At 46.2% G+C, this 16,224-nt stretch overlaps 1 protein-coding gene across 1 annotated transcript in view; it reads left to right on the top strand.

Moving 5' to 3' along the window:
• COL6A1 (collagen type VI alpha 1 chain) overlaps positions 1-13,695 on the top strand; it is a 78,315-nt gene extending 64,620 nt beyond the window's left edge. Inside the window, exons 34-35 of the mRNA XM_063116063.1 lie at positions 415-444; positions 11,867-13,695. Coding sequence (XP_062972133.1) covers positions 415-444; positions 11,867-12,477 — 641 coding nt within the window. The 3' untranslated portion in view covers positions 12,478-13,695. The remainder of the gene's footprint in view (positions 1-414; positions 445-11,866) is intronic.
• Positions 13,696-16,224: the final 2,529 nt, after the last annotated feature.

Genomic DNA, 16,224 nt, shown 5'->3' on the forward strand with positions numbered 1-16,224 from the left:
CAAGTAATATCCATTTTGTATTCTTTTTTCTTTATATATTATTTTTATGCATAACATCCTAATATATGCATGTTGTACATACTTTTTTAACTGGAGAATTGCATCACAAAATCAGGAAAGGTGTTAATATGGAAGGTATAACCGTATTTCAATTAATATATTGGTTCAGGAAGTGTGAATTAGTTAAGTTTGCATTAAAATGTGAATCAAATTAATTTCTCCTCTATCTCTAATTTGTAGTCACTATTACAGGCGACAATGGGCAAACTTTCAGTGTGCCCCTTCACAGCTAGGGTAAAGGATGGTTAAAGGGGGAAAGGACCCATGTGAAAACTATCTTACTTGTATTGGTGCTCAACATTGTCTGTAACAGGAGTGCCTTAATGTGATTTTGTCTGTTTGTTTATTTTATAGAAAAGAAATGCCCAGATTACACTTGCCCAAGTGAGTACACTGTACAGCTTTTATCAGTTGGCAATTCCTTTGCCCCACCTCTTTAATTCTACTGTTGCCTTAGTTGCTAATGTTTAGCTAATTCCATTTGCCTTGGACACTGCCCATTACCAGAGACTCTTGCTATATGAAATTAATTAAAAGCTACAATTGGCACAGAGCACCAGAGATAGGCAGGGCGGCAGAGACTTGGGGTAATTCTTTTGGGTTTCTGCAGCAGTTCTGACTGGATCAGTCAATCACTCCTAATGCAGACATACAGCAAAATGGTCTGACTTCATAGGCGGCTGAATGTTGCATCGTTATTTGAATTGCTGCTGAACTGCTAGAACAATGGCTCAGACAGAAGGCACGGAGTAGTGGGGGCTTCTCTGAAAGGTGATGCTACTTACTCGGATACAGTAATCCTGCATACTACCATGACTTATCCTTCCCGCAAAGCGCAACTTCAAATTCAGCATAGTTTGTTTATTTCTATGATGATTGTTGTGGATGGGGGTTATCCTGGAGGGCAAGCCCTGAAACTAATACTGACACTCTCCATCCTGTGATTGGAGCCACCATTCACCACATAGAACACCACAATGTTGGGACTTGCCACCTTGCAGGCACCTTAGTGATCAGTGAACTTACCCGAAATGAGTTCGTTATTTCCTCGGAAAGTTCCAGCTGGACATCAGGAAAAACTTCCTGACTGTTAGAGCAGTACAACAATGGAATCACTTACCTAGGGAGGTTGTGGGCTCTCCCACACTAGAGGCCTTCAAGAGGCAGCTGGACAACCATCTGTCAGGGATGCTTTAGGGTGGATTCCTGCATTGAGCAGGGGGTTGGACTCGATGGCCTTGTAGGCCCCTTCCAACTCTGCTATTCTATGATTCTATGATTCAATGATTCGTGCATTCTCAAACAACAGTTCTCCCTTAATTTGAGATTTCATTTTGTACTAAAAAGTTTTTGCACATGTTCAGTGTCAAACTGAACCTTGGGAGCTTCAGTTTGGAATCACGTAATGTGTCATGATGTCATGCATCTCCAACTTATGTATCCTTCCTGATTGGTTGTTTCCACATGGTTTTTCTATGTCATGTTTACTCACTGTTGCCCATCAGTTCAGTATGGAGAAGAGACAAATGGTGCCATTGAGTCCTCACAGAGTCAGAGCAATGGCAGTGAAGACAAAAGATCAAGGAGAATTCCTTGCCGGAGGACCCCAGCTGTTGATAAGAATGTTAATCCAACAAACTCAGTGCATGTTCAGAAATGCTGTGATGTAAATGCATGCTGTGAAGTTCACAATCAGGACTGGCCCTACCATGAAGCGGGAGGAAGCGGGTGCGGCAGGCAGCAGAGTATTTGTAGAGTGTTGCTCTCCCCTTCCAAAGGCTTTGCCACTTCTTGGTCCTTCTGGTCGCCTGCATGGCTGGCCCTGCAGACAGACAGCAGGACCAAGAAGCAGCCACTCACTTGCCCATGTGTCTCCTGCCTTGCCACCCATCTGCTCTTGCACCTCCCAACCCAGCTGGCCCGGCTCACCTGGCTTACTTTTCCTGGCATGGATATGTGCGCCCGCCTTGCCAGCATGCTGCCCATAAGGCGTTTCCACTTTCAGGAGCCACAAAGCACCTGCACGAGGTCAGGCAAAGTATTGTAAGAAGTCCCAGACTGCGGCTCCTGAAGGTGGAAACACCTTAAGGGAAGCACACCAAGAAAAGTAAGGTCGCTAACAGGAAGGTGCGCAGATCAGGAGTGAGGGAGGCAGCGGCGGGTCCCCACTTCAAGTGGTGACCTGCCTTGGGCCCGGCCTGCTCTCAGTCTATTCTGAAATTAGTAACTAGTTCATAACTCAGTAAGCAAAGTTTGCTACAAAGGTGAACATTTCAAACACTCAAGTTGCAACTAATGAACCAACTAATTACAATTTGTTGGCATCGCTATTTGGCACTATGAAGGTTATCCTGACAAGGACTGTTGATATCATCGTCAGTGTTGTCCACATCTCCACCTTGATATCAGGCCATCTACCACAATCTCAAGACCACCACCTTGCCCCACTACTCCAATGATTGTGACATTGGCCTGTTCAATGGTCTCAGTACTGACAACCTCTACTCAATGAAGGGCTTACAAGCAACCTTTGGTACCTCAACCACATGTTTCAGCACTGACATCATTATCAACCACATGTAAGTGTAGAGAGTAAAGGTCCCTTCTACTTGCTACCTTTAACCTCTACACCCATCACCCAGTCAGTACTAGAATCTCTCCTATTGCTCCACTACCTGCTCCCTCTAGGCCAGCCTTCCTCAACCTGGGGTGCTCCAGATGTGTTGGACTACAACTCCCAGAATGCCTCAGCCAGCATTCTGGGAGATGCAGTCCAACACATCTGGAGCGCCCCAGGTTGAGGAAGGCTGCTCTAGGCCATCTCTGCTATCACCTGCCCCTATGATCACCACTGCCTCAACACAACCACAGGCCAGACTTTCTGAAGCCTTCTTTTCTTTCAGATGGACATGGATACCAATTTGACAGCATTCCTATTCATCGGCACCCCCATTTATTTCCTTGTCTGACCATAGGGTGGAAAATCAGAACTCTCCGCTCTCCAATTATGGCAGACCATTAATGAAATGTGTCGTATGAATAGTGCACTCCTTAGGCCTTGACGTACACCAGACTCAAACTCAAATGAATCACCCAGTATTTGAAGTAATACAAATGGAACCTTAGCCCTGGCTGTCAAACTGATAAGGCTTCCTGCCCTGTGGCAGTCTGATAAGGCTTCCTCACTCAAGCCCTTATCCATGCTGTCCACATCATGGAGATTGGAGAATCTCTACGAGGCACAAGAAGTGAACAGTGGCTTCTTGCTCAAACCTGAATTCTATCATCATCAAAGTGGGAAATCTTCAAATCATCATCAAAGAGAAATCTCAAAAAACACATTTGGCCACTGTTGAGGAGCAGGAACAGGAATTGGAGGCCATGGTCCTCAGGATTTATTCTTCAGCAGAGCTAGGTCTTTGAATAGCGACTTACTTGGCCTGCCTGTCAGAATATCAGTTCTTTCTCTGGGAAAAGGTGTTCAGCCTTTTTCAGCATCTGCAGAATTTGAGTTAGTGTCACAGACCACGCAGTCGTGTCCCTGCCTTTGGTACTAAGGACCCTTGAGCTGTCAAACTTTTCAACCTCCTAGTATCTTCTTGGCTATTAAATAACAGTCCTCCACATGCAAGAAGGCTGAGGAGGCCTCCAAGACATTTCCTTGCCTGCTGCCCCCAATGATGCCATGCCATTTTGGGGGCAGACCTGCTTTATATGGCACCGACAAGCATTACTTTGGATACTTGCATGGGAACTGGCTATTGTACAAAAGAGTCACAAAATCAAATTCCACACCATTCCCCCTTGGGTCCAGCACTGAATACAATGCCTTCTCCACCCCATACAGAGAAAGTATTCTCCTTGCTGGCCAAAGGTGCAATTGAAGAGGTGCCCTCGGGAAACCAACATGGAGGCTTCCATTCCCACTACTTCACTGTCTCAAAATGAGATGGTGCTCAAGCTTTTGGACTCCCTCAGATTTTGTGTCAACAGAGAAAACCTCCACCTGGCTCCAACTTGGTGGCTCCAATTCACCCGTGTTCCATCTGAATGATGGATTTCTGGTTCTTAGCAATTGAAGCGAGTCTGGGTTCTTGGTAGGGAATACGAAAAACCTCTATGAAACCAAGTTCCAAAAAAGCCACATCCTGTTGCAGCAGATAGCGTGCCAATAGTCGTTGGAGAGGTTCAGTTTTAACTGGGCTGGGGCCCTTTGGGAGGTGGCTGTTGCCCACCAGGCTTCCTAGGTCCTTGTCCTTCCCTGTTGGTACCTCACCCATCCCTGGTCCTGGGGCAGCTTGAGGCTGGAGGGTGGCCACCACAGACTGGGCACTCATGCTGGTACCTGCATGGAGAGCGGGTGCATATGCCCCAGGCACTAAACTCCCAGCGAAGTGGGTGGTGTTGAACCACCTGCCTTGCGCTCACCCTGAAGGTAGTGGCGGGTTGTTTAGCCACAATATGGCCACTGTCAACCAAATCACCGAAGCCCTGCCTTGCAGGTGTCATGAACTGCAACCAAAAGTCATGGTCCTTGACATCCCACCTCAGGGAACAGTCAAATGCAGTTTGGTGGTGAAAGGATTCATCGTAGGCCGGCCAGGATCTGCCCTCGTATTCTGTGTATGCTCAATAAATCATATCGAGATATTTTGTAAGAATACCACCCTTCTCCAGAAAGCATTGTTGCACAACACCCATATAAATGAGAAAGCCAGGCAACCCATTTGCCCAGGTTCTGGCTACTCTTTTCTTCAACCTCTCTGCCGCTTCGTCAACTACTTTGTCCTTGTCGTTGCTCTCCTGAAAGCAAGGGGGAAAGGTCCACATAGTCACCTTTCAAACCCTTGTCCCTTGTAGCAGGCAGCAAGTGATACCCCAGGGCAGCGGATGAGCTTCCCGTGGGGATTACGTCCCGATCTGCGCCTGCATATGGGTCCCTGATGGCACAATTGGAATCTGCACTGCGTATTCTGGAGGATCTGACTGGACCTCGCTACACCAAAGCACACGCAGTGGTTACAGATGGCAACTGTTGCAGTGCTAATTCATGTGTGGCTGGATCTGTGACTGATTTACGGGCTCCAGAGGAGGTGGCGCCCACCATTCCACCCGTGTCTGAGCCGGCCAAAGTAAAAGGAGGCCCTGCTTGTGTGTTAGGAAGACCCCAGTGGATCTACAGTGTTGTTTGCTGATGTAGGTGAAACAGAAGCAGTATGAGTGGGTCCTGCAGGGACCGCCTGGGAAACAGACACTAGGGCATTGCCTGTGTTTGCAAGCGTCCAACTTATCCCTGTGAACCAAGGAGGGAAGGCACCCATGGCCTGCTGAGGTGCCTCAGCTGTGCTTGCATTTTGCTCACCTTGCACTAGAGAAGATTGCCCAGACAATGGGGTTGGTGCAGGAGCAGGGACTGCCAGAAGAGCATTCAGGGTCAGTAACCCACTTCCAGGGGAAGGCCCCTTGAATCCAGCACACGTGGGCGACTTGGCCCAGCGAGAGAAACTCCCTGGCACACCTGAGGCTGTAGCCACGGGCAGGAGTGCCACCAAACAGCGGCCTACCCACAAAAAGCTCCCTCTTGCTTCTAAATGGTAGGTGCCATGGGCGGGGTCAGCCTACCCAATGGGAGGAGCGAGCCCCGGATCCACAAGTGGGCTCACCAAAGCCTCCCAAGAAAGAAAGCACCACACAAGTGGGCTAGCTGCAGCAGTCACAGGCGGAGATGCCACTGGCTATCGGCCTAAAAGGCGGGTATTGCCCCTGTGGGCCTGGATGGGCCCACCCACTGTGCAGCCTTTCAGGGGGACCGGCCGGTCCACCCACCAAACCTGCGGCCCAGGGAAGTCCAGTGTCGAGCCACTGCACATTCTCCCCCACTGCTCATCTCCCTCACCACCGTGGTGACCGTGCCCCCTCTTCTCCACATAGAATCGGCTGCAGGAACATGTAAGTTGTGTCCAGCGGCTGTGCAGCAAAAGAGGCGGCTGGGAGGGGCGAGAAGGCCTATAAAGACTCTCAGTCCCCTCCCCGTACTGGTGGCACCATATGGAGGCCACCAATGGCGAGCCTCCGCACCCTGTCCTTGCCACCGCCACCTGCAACTGCCCCCCCCCCACTCAGGTGAGCCGGGCGTGGAGCCGAGCCCTTGATGGTCATTTTCCCCCTTTCTTTCACAGTCTCCTTATTTTCATATCACCTATTCATTCTCTCTCACTCTCTCACACACACAAACACACATGCATCTTTTGTGTTAGTTATGCAACATTTCTTATACATTGTATGACCCTCAGTCTCTGAAGGAAAGCTGTAATTTACAACAGTTAAAACATTCACAATTATAACAGAGCCTGGATAACCCCAGGACTCACTGGGCAATGCCAACCGTCTTACGTGGCCTACAGCTGAGATCAGATGTTTGAGAGCTTTACTAGCGGCACATCATTTCAACAAAGTCTGGATCAGTATCAACTAGGGGTGTGCACGGACCCCCCGCTCCGCTTCACTTGCAGATCCGCCATTTTTCGGAGCGGGTCGCTCCGCCCCGCCCCCGCTCCGCCCACTTCCGCTCCGCTCCGTTTTTGCCCCCCCATAGGCTTGCATTGAAAGCTAAAAAAGTAAACAACTTTTTTTCCGTTGAAGTTAGAAACCTCACGTTTGGCACCATGACACCTCATGGGCGTATACACACACACGCCAAGTTTCAAGGCAATCCCATCATCCCCTGATTTTTGGCGAATTTTTGAAAATCGGGCACCCCATTCACACCCCTTGGGATAGCTCCGTCAATTTGCATGTTACAAACCTCAAACTCGGCACCAGGGCAGCTTATCCATGTGTCCACATGCACGCCAAGTTGCAAGCAAATCCCATCATCCCCTGATTTTTGGCGCGGCTCTACCCTCTAACGCACCTCCCATAACCCTAATTCACACCCCTTTAGATAGCTCCGTCAATTTGCACGTTAGAAACCTCAAACTCAGCACCATGATAGCTTATCCACGTGTCCACATGCACGCCAAGTTTCAAGGCAATCCCATCATCCCCTGATTTTTGGGGAATTTATGAAAATCGGGCACCCCATTCACACCCCTTGGGATAGCTCCGTCAATTTGCATGTTAGAAACCTCAAACTCGGCACCAGGAGAGCTTATCCATGTGTCCACATGCACGCCAAGTTGCAAGCAAATCCCATCATCCCCTGATTTTTGGCATGGCTTAACTCACCCCAAATTGTCCCATTCTACAACTACGTCAATTTGCACGTTAGAAACCTCAAACTCAGCACCATGATAGCTTATCCACGTGTCCACATGCACGCCAAGTTTCAAGGCAATCCCATCATCCCCTGATTTTTGGGGAATTTATGAAAATCGGGCACCCCATTCACACCCCTTGGGATAGCTCCGTCAATTTGCATGTTAGAAACCTCAAACTCGGCACCAGGAGAGCTTATCCATGTGTCCACATGCACGCCAAGTTGCAAGCAAATCCCATCATCCCCTGATTTTTGGCGCGGCTTAAACTTTTTAACTCACCCCAAATCAAGTCCCATTCTACAACTACGTCAATTTGCACGTTAGAAACCTATCCTTTGGTCCCATGACAGCTTACCCATGTGTCCCCATGGACACCAAGTTTCAAGGCAATCCCATCATCCCCTGATGTTAGGGGAACTTTTGAAATTTGAACACTCCAGTATGTCAGGGATTTAAAGTTGCAATTGCAGACAGCTCAATGGGGCCAGTTCCAAGGCAATCCCAACATGCCACGAGATAACCCTAAATCTTCTGGCACATTTGAAAAAGGGATTATTGAATTTGATAAAGTCTAAGTGAGCGCAGGAAGGACTTCTCCCCTTAGTCAAAGCAAGACACATACACCATCGCTGCAAGGCGGGAAGGGGAGAATTATTATTATTATTATTATTTATTTATATAGCACCATCAATGGAAAGCAGGCAGGCAGCATGCATTGTAGTGCCGCAAGGATGGCTTGAGCACTAACGCATAGCAAACCAACCCATAAGTGGGCGCAAAGTGAGGCAAAGATGGCTGGTTGTTTCTTTCTAAGCCAGCAGTTACGCCTTGAGGGGCACAGAGGAGGACGATTGGGAGCAAACCAGGCACCAGGCGGGCAGAGAGGCAGGCAGAGTAGGCGAGGAGTCAGTCCTGGCAGATGCCCCACCACAGCAGCACCCCGGGGGAGGCGGGCAGGCAGGCAGGCAGGCTGCGGGCATTTCTGGGGGCACAAGGAAGTGATGGCTGGTTTCTAAGCCAGCATTGCAGTTAGTCACGCATTGCAAACGCAAACCATCCCAGCGAGTCGGTCACCGAGGAGGACAGGCTAGCAGAGGGGCAGGCAGAGTGACATGTCATAGATCTAGTATTGGGGAGGAGTCAGTCCCGGCAGATGCCCCAACACAGTAGCACCCTGGGTGGGCATTGGAAAACGCCATCTTGTGGGTCAATACTTCCCCCACCCCATGTCCTGCAGGGTTGCCTGCCTAACCCTTGTGGGGATGGGAGATGGAGAGCTTAGAGTGGCAGTGCCAGCAGCAGCCTTCGGCTTTCCCCTGGAACCAGTCGCCTTGCCCGCCTCTTTCCCCAGCAAGATCGCCTGGTGCTGCCTATGAAGATGCATCTTCATGCTGCTGGTTCCATAATGCCCTGTCGATGAACCCCTGCTTAGGCTGAGTTTGCAGTGGCGACAGACAGCAAAGCGGGGATCCGCTCCCAACTCAAAGTGGTCCCACACGATGCTTGTCTTTCGTTTCTGTGGTGACACCACCAATTGCCCGCCTGAGCTCTCTGGTGTTGCCACAGAAACAGGGGTGTGGGATGAGACTGGGGAGAGAGCCTCGGCCTGCTGCTGCTCCTCCTCAGCCCCCACATCCTGGAGGCCCACCGCCTCCTCCTCCTCCCCCCCCTCCACTGTGCTGAGGACCTCGTCTAGGTCCATCAGCGGGCTCGTGGGCTGAAAGGAGAATGAAGGAGTTGGGGATACTCCTCCTCCTCTAATGGCACTGCTGCCACGTGCCTCTTGCAAACGGGCACTTTTCCCATTCCCACCCTCAAAAAGAGAACGCCGGGCACAAGTTGCAGAAGAGAGTGGCTCTGCCTGCTGCTTGTCCTGCTTCTGTTTTGGAGCAGTCAGCCAAGGAGTTGCCCGTTTGAGTTTCACAGGAGGAGAGGAAGCCCTGCTGGCAGACTGAGCCTTGCTGCTTTCAGCACGCCTGCTTTCTCTTTTCATGATGACTAACAAAATATTAATACTACTAATACTATGTATAAGGTACTACTAAGAATATGTATAAGAAGAATATAATATGTTTAAATGTAGGGAAATGGGACAAGAACAATAAAATATACTACTACTAATATGTATGAGAATATACTACTAAGAATATCTACAAGAATATAATAATATGTTTTAGAATATTACTAATAAATGTAGGGAAATGGGACAAGAAATGGGACAACCACTACTATAAGAAGAACAAAATATGAATACTACTACTAATATGTATGAGAATGTATACTAATAGACTACTAAGACTATGTCAAAGAATATAATAATAATATGTTTAAGAATAGGGAAATGGTGTGCGTATGCTTTCCCCAAAATGCTCAATCTGTGGCTGCCTGTTGAACTTGACAAAAGCAGCCCACTCCGTCGAAGTTACACAGAGAAGAAAAAGAGAATCCAATTTTTTTGGTATATTTGGTATATAGAAGATAGAAGGAAACACAATCAGGATTTAAGAGAGGGGAGGGGGAAAAAGAACCAACCACTACTATAAGAAGAACAAAATATGAATACTAATATAATATGTATGAGAATATATACTAATGGACTATGTGAAAGAATATAATAAAATATGTTTAAGAATATAAATGTAGGGAAATGGGACAAAAAGTGTGTGTATGCTTTCAAAAGAAAGCTTTCACAAAAGCAGAACAGTCAGGCTTTAATACAGGGAAGGGGGGGGGCAACCAACCCAACCACACACTCCAAAATTCAAAAATAAAGTTTATATTAAATCAAAGTAAGGGGAAAACACAGGGCAAACTAAGCTACAAGTCAGAAAGAAGCAAACAAACACACACACGCGCCAAACTAAACCTATATTAAATTAATCTATCTCCAAAGCAGGAGCACTAGCTAAGTAAGTGTTCCCTCCACGAACGCCAACCCACAAAGAGACACAAAACAGAAAGTTCTCAGGGTGGGTCTGCCTTAGTCCCCCCTCCAACGCTGGGATTGGAGGAGGATGCTTTCTGAGGAGATGAATTCTCATCAGGATTGGGAGTTGAATGTGCCTGTCATCGCTTCCAAAAAAATAATAATAATAAAAAAAAAAAACCCAAACCCCGATTTTTTAAAAAATATTGCACGTGAACCACAGCACGCAGAAAGTTGAGAGTGGTCTCAAAATGACCCCCATCCACGACTCTCTGTGCACAAGAATTTTCAGAACGATAGCTTAAACCCCCCCCCCAGTTATCCCCGATTCTTTCCCTCAATGCAATCCTATGGGCGAAAAGCCGAAACGCCGTTTGAGCCCTGCGGTTGACCCGATTTTTAAAAAAATATTGCACGTGAACCACAGCACGCAGAAAGTTGAGAGTGGTCTCAAAATGACCCCCATCCACGACTCTCTGTGCACAAGAATTTTCAGAACGATAGCTTAAACCCCCCCCCAGTTATCCCCGATTCTTTCCCTCAATGCAATCCTATGGGCGAAAAGCCGAAACGCAGTTTGAGCCCCGCGGTTGACCCGATTTTTAAAAAAATATTGCACGTGAACCACAGCACGCAGAGAGGTGAGAGTGGTCTCAAAATGACCCCCATCCACGACTCTCTGTGCACAAGAATTTCCAGAACGATAGCTTCAAAAACAACGTAGTTATGCGCGATTATTTGCCGCAATGCAATCCTATGGCGAAATGTTTTCAAGATGGCGACCGGAGCGCTCCGACTGAACTCGGAGCTCCGAAAAATGGTCGCTTCTCTTCGCCTTGCTTCTAGGGGGTCCGCGGTCCGCTCCTACTCCGCCTCTGGGTAAGGCGGAGCAGGCCAATCCGCTACTGCTTCTACGCTCCTAATCGGAGCGGAGCACATCCCTAGTATCAACCCATAGCTTTTAACCTGCCCATTTTTCTTCTCTGACAAAAAAATTATTATGTAATTTACAGAGACCATTGTATACCAACAGGACAATCCCTACTCCCTAAATGTATTGTGCTGGTATTGGGTTGTATTCAATGGCTGCACAACTGGAAGACAGCTTGTACAAACAATCTTTCCCTTCTCCTCTCCCCCCCCCTCCTTCTGGAAAACCTCTCCAGAGGTTGAGGGGCATCCAGAACAGTAAGGGTGGTGAAGTTGATTGGTGAGAGATTCAGGGCAGATTAAAGTTCACAAAGTCCATAGTTAAACTATGGAATTTGCTACCACGAGATGTAGTGATGGCCACCAATTTTGATGGCTTTAAAAGGGGATTGGACCAATTCATGGAGGATAACGCTATTGATGGCTATTAGCCTTGATAGCTACATGATGCCTGTGTTCACCAGTTACTAGCAAACGTGAATGGGAGAGTTGCTATTGTACTCATGTCTGCCTGCAGGTTTCCTGGGGGCATCTGGTTGGCCACTATGTGAACAGAATGCTGGACTTGATGGACCCTTGGTCTGATCTAGCACAGCTCTTATGTCTGCTTGCACAGCCATTGGAAGCAACTCATTGCCAACTATAGAACATTCAGTGCAGAGTTATTAGAAAATATGTCTTCTCTTTTCAGTCTCTTTTGCTGGCCCAGTGGATCTCACACTCCTTGTGGATAGTTCTACCAGTGTTGGAAGCCGTAACTTTGATACCACCAAGAAATTTGTGAAACGCCTTGCAGAACGATTCCTGACAGCAGCCAAACCTGCAGAGAACACCGTGCGCATCTCTGTCATCCAGTACAGTGGAAAAGCCCAGCAGAAACTGGAAGCACAGTTTGAACAGAATTACACAGTGATTGCTGATACTATCGAAAAAATGGAATTCATTAATGATGCCACAGATGTGAATGCAGCCCTGAACTACGTTACCAACCTGTATCGGCAGTCTTCACGTTCTGGTGCTAAGAAGAGAGTGTTGGTTTTCTCTGATGGCAACTCTCAAGGCATCACCAGAAGTGCCATTGAGAGGGCGGTTCAGGAGGCCCAACAGGCAGGCATTGAAATTTATGTACTAGTGGTTGGCACTCAAGCCAACGAGCCCAATATACGTGTTCTTGTCACTGGAAAAACGGCTGAATATGACGTGGCCTATGGAGAGCGCCATCTTTTCAGAGTGCCTGATTACCAGTCTCTGCTGAGGGGCGTCTTCTATCAAACTGTCTCCAGAAAAATAGCCGTAGACTGAGGAGGTGGAGCATAGAGAAGCAGGATATATAGATTCTATGTTTTCAAAAATAAAATGTTAGCAACCAATGGAACCCATGTTTTTATAGAAAACCATACATAGCCCACTTGCATCCTTTCTCTCAAGAAATGTTATATCCATCCCTGTCCATCCCTGTTTTCTTTATTGTGGATGAAGTCTTCTAACCTGCAGGGGGGAATGTAGGGTTGATTTATTCCTGCCTTAGTCAATAGTTTTCTGAAAAGACTATTTTCAAATCATATCTCACAGATAAACTGGGCTGATAAGGAAGTTTAAATGCACTATCCTCTTTTCTGAGGTTGATAGCACATTTAGCGCAGATATTAGGATCTTCTTCATAGAATAAAATAACCCTCTATCTCACTGCTAAAATTACTATTTTCAAAACTTGGCTGTTCTTTTATTTTGTAACAAGAAAGATATTGAATAGTGATTATTGTTCAGACAAGTCAGCTCCAGAAAGATGATTTTGTCCTCAAAAATATATGGGCTGCTTCTTGAGATACCTATTGCTCTCCATTGTGGAGGTTATTAAAGTGGTAACTTCAGGTTTGCAATCCAGCTCAAAGCCAGTTATGTTAACAACAAGATTTAAACCAACAGCATCTCACCCAAACTAGAATCTACATATGGAGGAAGCGACAAATGACTTATTCAACAACAACGTTTGGGCATCTTGACTTCAGAGGGCCCGATCCTTTCCACTGTGATAGTCAACATGGGTGCTACCTCAACCTGGCATCCACAGGCTGAGGTTTACATTGTTGGTTTGTTTACACCAGCCTTCCCCAACCTGGTGCCTTCCAGATGTTTTGGACTACCATCAGCCACAGCAAGTATGGCCAGTGGTTAGAGATAATGGGAGTTGTAGTCAAAATATCTGGAGGGCAAAATGTTGGGGAAGCCAGTTTACAAGTCATTCCCGAAAAGTGTATTTAAAGTTGGGAATTGGTTTGGACAGGTTGAATTCAGTATTTCCAATGGTGCTCTTGCTATGAATTCAGTATACTTGTAAAAAAAAAAAAAAAAACAGGATTTTTTTCAAGATTGTGGCTTTTATTGTTTTGTAATCAATATTCATTTTACCATTTCATTTTATTTTATTCCTGTGTTTTACTGACAGTTGTTCATTTCAAGATTTGTTCAAATAAACCATTTTCCACAGTTTCGGCGGGAGGAAAATTGGTTTTATGTCAGTCATTAAATTACAAGGAAGGATGGGAAGTAGTGTTCATTGGATAAAATATGTGTGTGTTTTCACTGCTTATCTGAGACAACCTTGAATTCTTGATGAGATTAAAGACGTAGGCCATAGCTAGACTTAAGGTTTATCCCTGGATCGTCCAGGGGTCAAACCTGTTCATCTAGGTGACACACAGGGGATCCAGTGCTTAGGAAGGGGCGAACCCTGGATGATCCCAGGATAAACCTTAGGTCTAGCTGTGGCCATAGTTATGCTACAGAAGAGCAGACTTTTATCTCAAAACCATGATCCTTCACGAATTTACCCACCATGTTCAGTGAGGCTTTTTCCCAAGTTAGTGTGCCTACAATTGCAGCCGAAAACTGCTTAGACAGTTACACACCTACCAGGAAATCCTGGGAACTTTTGTTCCGAGGAGGGCTAGGAATCCTGACTGGAGGATTCTTAGTACCTAGGTGTCTCAGAATTTACTAGTGGAAGCCATGGGAGTTATTGTATATAACTGATACAGATTTGTAGTGGTATAGATCTGAATCTGTTTTCTTATAAACAGCCTACACAAGCAGGTTTTTATTTTCAACGATAATCCTTTGAAGAACACTTGCATATGAACTTTGCAAGGGAAAGGTTTCACACTGGATACAGTAATTTATCAGATACTACCAAATACTGATCTGTCTCAAGCTTTATATACAAGATGCAATTTTTAAAATGTTTGTAGCCCCTGCTCTGTAGATCAAATGAAAAAAAAAATACATTGACTAGAAACTACATTTGGTTTAAAATGGCTTTTTTTTTGTACTTCCTGACTGTTAGAGTAGTATGACAATGGAACCAATGACCTAGGGAGGTCGTGGGCTCTCCCACCCTAGAGGCTTTCAAGAGGCAGCTGGACAACCATCTGTCAGAGGTGCTTTGAGGTGGATTCCTGCATTGAGAAGGGGGTTGGACTCAATGGCCTTGTAGGCCCCTTCCGATTCTACTACTCTAGGATTCTATGAGTTACCACATTAACAGTACAATCCTATGAATATTTACTCAGAAATAAGCCCCACTGAGTTCAATAGGACTTACTGCTCGCAAAGTGTGTCAGGGATTGCAACATATCAGTTTTCATCTGTGATGCATTCGAGACTAAAAAGATGTCCTTCGTGTCACACTTTAAAAAGACCTACATTACTCTGGTAACTTTCTTGCCTGGTTTTCTCCAGCTGCCACTTACTTATTGTAGTGCATGGCTGCTATTGTTCTCTCTGTGTGGTGCTCTGATTCTTTGCATCAAATGAAAAACACTAAAAATAAATGTATAATGTAATGAAACCCAGAGAAGCTTGCAGACATTGATGACACCTATTTGGTTCTTAATTATAATATTTATAGACCACTTTTCCATAAGGTTAACAAAGCAACTACAAAACCTAAATCCTAAAGTACAGCAACTAACAATAAATCAGGACACCAGGAAACCACCCGCGAAACAAATCAAATCATCCACATGCCTGCTGAAAAAGAAAGGTTTATAGCCTTTCCAAAACCCTAGTAAATTGTAGATTTCCCATCTGCAGGCAGAATGTTGAAAAGATTAAGAGGAACTGCTCCTAGATGTCATAGCTTTCGCCTGTCGTAGCAACAGAAGTACAAGCAGTGCCTACTGACCCAGTTTCAACGGGTGTGTGAATGGAATGAGTGTATAGTGTGAGAAAAGGTGGTCCTTCTGATATGTGAGTCCCAGGCTGTGCGGCTTGAATTGCATCCAGAAGCAGTAGGTAACCGGTGTAGTTGATGCAGGATAAGACTGAATTGTCAGCCACAGACCAATTAAAGTTTCTGAATCATCTTCAAGGATAGCACCACACAGGCAGCATTCAAGCCTAAAAGTTACAAAACTATGGATCAGTGTAGCAAGGTTCCATCTTGAAGGGGGCTTTCAATGGCTTTATATTGGCACTGAATGGCTTTGGTGATGACACTCAGGATTTGACATGGCAACTCTCTGACACAAAAGGAAAAACCACTGGATCTTTCTCCCTGAAACACCTTCCTCCAATTTGAAATGGCCAAAAAGAACAGTGTGTTCCACTGTATCAAAAACACTAAGGTGTTCAAAAAAAAAGTCATAAACCACCCCCAGCATGCTAGGAGTTTTAGGAGTTGCTGTTTTTTTCAGTCTAAACATACATAGGATTGTGCCCTAAGAGATCTAACAAGTTTACCCAGATATTCCTTGTTCAAAAAGATACACCATTGCCTCCTTTAAAATTTGACAGAGGCTACCCTCCCTCAGGAAGCCTTTAAATATTCTAACCAAAACTCCATTATGTTCTCCCAGGCCTTAGCTAGACCTAAGGTTTATCCTGGGATCATCCCGGGGTCGTCCCTGCCTGCTCCCGGGATCCCCTGTGTGTCATTTACATGAACAGGGTTGACCCCAGGATGATCCCGGGATAAACCTTAGGTCTAGCTAAGGCCCCAGTTGACCTAACCAGCCATCATAGGCATGAGTCCAGCTTGCATGGCTTCTG

This window comes from Elgaria multicarinata, chromosome 2 (assembly GCF_023053635.1).
Source record: "Elgaria multicarinata webbii isolate HBS135686 ecotype San Diego chromosome 2, rElgMul1.1.pri, whole genome shotgun sequence".
Taxonomy (NCBI): Eukaryota; Metazoa; Chordata; class Lepidosauria; order Squamata; family Anguidae; genus Elgaria; species Elgaria multicarinata.